A 6,806-nucleotide genomic window follows, 5' to 3' on the forward strand; every position below is an offset into this window, starting at 1 on the left:
ATATATCGTTGAAAATGCAATAGGTGACTTGATTCGTATTGAATTCAATGTGTTACCTGTATATTTATTTAATTTAAAAGAAGTTATTCCCCTACATTCGTGAAAAACTACCCTATTTCCGCTGTCTGGAGAGAATTTTGGGCTGTGAAGTCCTGCTGCTGTCGCCAAAAGTGGTTAAGATAAATTTAGAAACAAAGTTTTTTACATTAATAATATTGATCTCCTAGGCCAGTGAAAAGTTAGAAGATAATCAGCGAATTTCGAAGTTCGTATTTTCTAGCAACCCTGTTTCTATTCCACAAACATTAAATTCGTTAAAATTTTAAAATAAACTACTTAAGGATTTACACTACTTACAATCAAGCTCAAAAGTTTCGTATCTTTAAAATGATTGATAAAACCGACAAAAAAGTATTTATTATTAATTTCTATAAATATTGATAGAGGCTTCTAAGCACACTTCAGAAAAAAATAATTCAGTTTAAAATTGTTTATTTAACATACAGCTATTATCTTCAGCTATTATCATACAGCTATTATTCTTATAAACAACCATAGTTCAAAATTTAATTAGCACTACCCGAATAGAATTGTAGAGAATCCTTCATAGAATAAAATGAGGCCTTGATCATTAGGATTAAATGAAAATGGTGACTTTTCCCTAAAGAAAAAGGAACGACTAATCCTTCAAATAACTACTGTTAAATAAACAATTATAACACGAATTATTTTCTTCTGAAGTGTGCTTATAAGCCTTCATCAAAATGTACAGAAATTACTAATAGATCTTTTTTTGTCGATTTTATAAATCATTTTAAAGATAGGCAATTTTTGAGATTGATTCTACGTAGTGGAAATCCTTAAATTAGAATGTTAAACAAAATTGTTATATTAATTCTCAGGTACCACTGGAGGATTTACAGCAAGCCTCACGGATGTTGGTACAAGCTCTCGCAATACGAGAGAAATACATGAACAATTCCAAACAGACCTTTCCAACAATTACCTCAAGGTTTTTGCGAAGCGTAGATAAGAGACCTTATTCCACTGATGATGAGGTTCAACACGATGATCGAAAATGTATCAAAGGTAAGATAAATGAATAAGGAATATCATTTCGTTTTGTAATTATCGTTTCACTCTCAATTCGAATTCCTTTCAATTTTAAAATTCATCATTCACTCATTTTTTAACTCTATTTCTCAAGGGGCGAGTGCAACTTCTTTCGAGAGAGAATTCTCAGAGATTCGCTCTGATGCAGACATCGACGCCGTCATCAAGAACGTGCCTCTGACAGGTCCTTTTCCCATCCTTTCCTGAATTCATTTACACCAATTTAATGTTTGTTTGCTTTCATTTGATTGTTTTACTTTTCTCCCTGTTTCACGTTTTTATTTTCTTCCATATTTGTCAGTGGATTTAACTGATCCGTTTTCATTTTCTCCCTCTCAATGTTGATCCGCATTTAAAACTTGTGTATAAATTCTCTAAAAATGAATCAGTGTGCAGAAATTAATGCTTACTCACTTTCGTTTTTAAATAGATCATCCAGTGCATGCGCCAGCTTCTCGCGGAGATCCCTGGGCCTGTGAATTCCCTCCGTCGAAGAACTACAAAATTGCACCTATCAACGGTGTCTTCAATTTATACGCAAATGAGGAGGACCTCGCTAATAAGAAACCAGTGCCATATTCTTATCCGGACTTGGCAACCTTCGTTGGAGACATGAACATCCTTTGTGCGATGATAGCCGATGGACCATTGAAATCCTTTTGTTATAGAAGATTAAGTTATCTCTCCTCTAAATTTCAATTGCACGTTCTGCTCAACGAACTCAGGGAACTCGCGAGTCAGAAAGCTGTACCTCATCGAGACTTTTACAACATTAGAAAGGTACTTTTTTAATTAATCTCAATTGCTCAATTAATTATTAAATAACGCAGGCTACAGTGCGCGGAAACAATGTATTTCCGTTTAATAATATCAGGCCTCACAGTCCCTAAAGTACCCTATTTTCAAGATTTCGTCCCTATTTGAGTCAGGCTGTTTTAGAAAAAAAAATCCGAAAATTTCTGCAAGAAGTAATTGTCCGAGAAATTTTTAATAGATTTCAATCATTTGAAGGAATTTTTAAGATTTTAGTGTATTTTTAAAACCTCCAAGAAATTTTCACGAGCTTTTAATTTGAAGTATTTTAGGGAATTTTTCCAAGATTCCAAGGAATTTTGTTTATTAATTTCATTAATTTGAAGTGATTTGAAAACTTGTGGAATATTTTAGGAGACAGCATTTTTGAAGATATGGAACGATTTTATGGAGCTTATGAGGTTTTAAAATATTTTAAAAGATTTCACGTTATTCTTTCGTGGGTTAATCACTATTCATTACAGGTATATACCTTTTTTTTTAATTATCTTGAATTTTTAAAAATATTTCAGGGTATTTATGAAGATTCCGAGAGATTTTTAATAGATTTCAATCATTTTAAGGAATTTTTAAGACTTTAGTGTATTTTTAAAACTTCTAAGGCATTTTCATGAGCTTTTAATTTGAAGTATTTTAGGGAATTTTAAAAGATTCCAAGGAATTTTGCTTACTAATTTCATTAATTCGAAGTGATTTTAAACCTTTTGAAATATTTTAGGACACAGAATTTTCTAGAATTTTTGAAGACATGAAACGATTTTACGGGACGTATGAGGTTTTAAAATATTTAAAAAGATTTCACGTTATTTTATCCGATTTTCGGCGATTTCAATGATTTTAAGGAATTTGAAAATCCCTCAAGTTATTTTAATACACTTTCCATGATTTCAGAAAATATCATCTTAGAATTTCACGGAATTTTATACTATTTTACTGAATTCAAACAAATTTAATCATGACAAGTGAGATATTTTGTAGGGTTCTAAAGATTTGAAGAGATTTAGAATTCATCTTGAATTCTCAATAATTTATCCTAGATACTGTGGAATTCTCTTAAATTTTATTAATTCTTTTGAATTTTTTAATTCACTTTAAATTCTCTAAATTTTCTCAATTCTACTTAAATCAATGAATTTAAAAAAAACACAATTTTTAAATTAATTCATTTTGAGAATTAATAATTGATAAAATGATCACAAAGGATTTGAAATATTTTAACGTATTTTTTCAAATTAATTTGCATGTTTAAAAGCTTTTAAACAATTTTAAAAGTATTTTATAGATCTTTAAATAGTTTAGTTTATTTTAAAAAATGGCAAGGAAATTTTTTATTTATTTCAGTAATTTGATGGGATTTAAAAAGATTTCAAATACTTGAGGGTATTGTAAAAGATTCTCAGGTGTTTTCAAAAGCTATACCAAGTTTCAAGGGCTTTCAAAATAAATCAAAGGATTCAAAATATTTTGGTTAAAAGTTTTCCAGAAATGTTTTATTTAGTTCAGTAGATTGAACGCTTTCAAAGACTGAAATATTTTTGGGTATTTTAAAAGATTCCAAGGCATTATAAAAAGATTTAAGCAATTTCAAGGGATTTCTAACGGTTTTAATAATTTTAAGGGATTTTAATATTTTAATAGATTTCAAAGAATTTTTCACAAGAAATGAGGGATTTCATAGGGTATCGAAGATTTAAAGAGATTTTCAAATATGTTTTGCAATTCATTTGGAATCCGCTCTGAATTCTTATTAATTTATCCTAAATCCGTCCAAATCTGTTTAATTCTTCTATAAATTCACTCAATTTTACACAATTCAATTAATTTTTCCGCAGTTTTTAATTATTTTCAATTCATTTGATTTATTTTTATATTCAGCTTGATTTTTGAAATGAATTCCATTTAATTCTTCTCATTTGCTTTAAATTGCTCTAAATTCCCTCAAAATTTATTTGAATCATTAAACATTTTTTCAATTCTTAAAATTGTTCCAATTCATTTGTCTTCTTTTGAATTTAACTTGAATTATTTTGTAGTAATTAGTCACTTCTTGTGTTAGAAATTGGGATGATTTCAAAGATTTAAAGAAATTTGAAAACTTTTGGAATTCATCCTGAATTCTCTTAAATTCCTTGGAATTCTTAGGCATTTCATCAAATTATTTGAAGTCCTTGAATTTTTCTAAGCTCATTTTAAAGTTACTGAATTCAATTAAGTTTTTTCAAATTTTTTTCATTTGATTTTTTTAATTCGCTTTCAATTTTCATGAATGTCATCGAATTCTTCTCTTTTATCTTAAATTCCTTTAAATTCACTCCGGTTTTACGACAATCAATGGATTTTTAAAACATGTTTTCAATTTATTTGAATTATTTTGAATGTGACTTGAATTTTTCTAAAATCTTCTGAATTTATCATGAATTTGTTACCCTTTGAGCGCAAAAAAGTACCCTATGAGCATGGCAAAAAGTACCATTCGGTCCCTATATTTTATCCCATGGGGACTGTAGGGCCTGTAGCATATAAATATAAAATAAAATTACTGTGGTTTTAATTTTAAATTATACAGCTCAAACACTAAAAATATATAATTTATTATGAATGTTTTCATTTTTCATACAAGAATTTTTTCCCACGGATTAATTTGAAAAATTAGAAAGCTACCTGAAACATATTAAATTCTTAATGCTTTTTTCCGAATTTTTCAACTGAGTCAGATTTGATTTTTAAACTTTAGATAATAAAACGAAACAATAAAAAAAATAAGAATAAAAAACAAAAGCATCTCTGTGAACCAACTCGTGGATTTTTATTATTATTAATATTAAAATAGTGTTCTTTATTTTAGGTGGACACGCATATACACGCAGCATCTTGCATGAACCAGAAACACCTACTCAGATTCATCAAGAAGACTTTGAAGAATCACGCAGATGAGGTCGTTACTTGTTCCAAAACTGGAGAGACTATGACACTTCGCGAAGTCTTCCAATCCATGAATTTGACGACCTACGATCTCAGTGTTGACATGCTCGATGTTCATGCTGTGAGTTTTTATTTCAAATTCATCCTGGAATTCTCCTTGATTTTTTTTTTAACCTGAAAACCTGGAAATCTTGAAATTTTCACGAGAACCTTGCATGAAATTTGTTTTCTTTGAAAACAGTTACAGGGTAGCGACTTGACCTGGAAACTGGGAAATGGCCAGGAATTTAATTAATAAACCGGGAAATTGCTTCTGCTCGCAGTAAAATTCAAGTTTTCATTATTTTAATAATTTTGGTCAGTTTAGAAAAGTGATTTCTAATTTATCTGGAGTCGCAGATTTTTCAGATTCTCTCAGCTTAATCTAATTGAATCATAATTTATTATTGAATTTTTATTTATTTAGAAATTAAGCTAGTTGTGTGAACATTTATGTACTGTGTGAAAAATTCGCCTTTCTTGTAGAAAATTAATCTTTTTGGTATAAAATTCAACGATGCTGGTTGAAGATTCATAATGTTAGTTAAAAGTTCATCAGTTTGGTTCAGAATTAATTCCTTCAACTGAAAATTTGAATGTCCATTTTTGTTTGATAATTGATTTTTTTCTTATTTACAATTAAACAATTTGGAAAAATTTGTCTTTTTTAATTGAAACTTCTACTATTTAGTTGAAAATCTAAATATTTGGTTCAAAATTGACTTTTTTTATATAAAATGATCTTTTTCTTTGCAATTTTATCTTATTTATAAATTTTTCTTTTCGGATAAAAATTCAAGTATTACAGTTAGATATTTATCATTTTAGTTGAAAATTCATCTTTTAGGTTTTAAATAAAATTACTCAGGTGAAATTTTGTTGAAAGTTAATTAGTTGAGAATTGATCTTTTTTCGTAGAAATTAATCTTCCTGGTTGAAAATTCATCCTTTTGGTCAAAAATTAAATTACTTGAATTGAAGATTCATCAATTTAGTTGAAAATTCATCTTTCTGGTATAAAATTCGACTATTCCAGTTAAAGATTTCGTGTTTAATTGAAAATCCATTCCTTTTTTGGAGAATGTAACCATTTGTTTGAAAGTTAGTTTTTTTAATTAGTTTTTTTTTTTTGTAAAAAGTAATTTTTTAACTGGTAATTTAACTTTCTCCAATTGAATATTACATAATTTTAGTTGAAACTTCTTCTGTTTGGTTGAGCATTAACTTTTTGAACTTAAAATTTAATTATTTAATTTTTTATTGACAATTTATCTTTTTTAGTCGAAATTAATTTTTTGTTGTTGAAGATTCAACTATTTCAGTTTGAAGATTAATTGTTTTTGTTAAAAACTCCTCGTTTTGGTTTAAAATTGAACAATTCCAGTTGAAGATTTATAATGTTAGTTAAAAAATCATCAATTTGGTTGAAAATTAATACCTTCAACTAAAAAGTTCTTTATTCATAATGTGTCCCCTAAGGGTTTACATGACTTCCATTCCTTACAATCTTTCCGTTTAAATGTATATATTTTTTACAATCTTATCCTTTCTATATATACAATTATTTACAACTATTTACATAAAGTCTTATATCTAGTTCCTTATTTCTATTTCCTGCGATAGCGCAATTTAGGACTTGTTAGCAGGCGAGTGAGCGAGCGATGGAAAGCGAGAGTGCAAGCGAGAGAGAGATTATGAGAACGCAAACGCATCTTAGTCTACTTATCTTTTACTTTACCATTACTTACAATTTTCACGCTTCTAATCTAAGCGACTTCCGTTTCCTTTTTCTTTCACTTTTGTTATACCCCCATTTGCCTTTTTCACGTGCATTCTTTCATTCTCCCTCATTCGCTCCTCTAGCACCCTCTAACTCCTTCATCCATTCTTCTCCTAATCCATCTTCGCCTAGAATCTTA

At 28.7% G+C, this 6,806-nt stretch overlaps 1 protein-coding gene across 12 annotated transcripts in view; it reads left to right on the forward strand.

Moving 5' to 3' along the window:
- Positions 1-6,806, forward strand: part of LOC117179763 (AMP deaminase 2) — a 95,692-nt gene that overhangs the window by 71,719 nt on the left and 17,167 nt on the right. For 10 of the 12 annotated variants that reach the window (XM_033371845.1, XM_033371839.1, XM_033371842.1 and 7 more), the window contains 4 exons: positions 903-1,089; positions 1,208-1,297; positions 1,544-1,893; positions 4,772-4,969. In XM_033371845.1, coding sequence (XP_033227736.1) covers positions 903-1,089; positions 1,208-1,297; positions 1,544-1,893; positions 4,772-4,969 — 825 coding nt within the window. The remainder of the gene's footprint in view (positions 1-902; positions 1,090-1,207; positions 1,298-1,543; positions 1,894-4,771; positions 4,970-6,806) is intronic. The other 2 variants (XM_033371841.1, XM_033371849.1) reach the window with 1 other exon arrangement.

Source organism: Belonocnema kinseyi, chromosome 9 (genome assembly GCF_010883055.1).
Source record: "Belonocnema kinseyi isolate 2016_QV_RU_SX_M_011 chromosome 9, B_treatae_v1, whole genome shotgun sequence".
NCBI lineage: Eukaryota > Metazoa > Arthropoda > Insecta > Hymenoptera > Cynipidae > Belonocnema > Belonocnema kinseyi.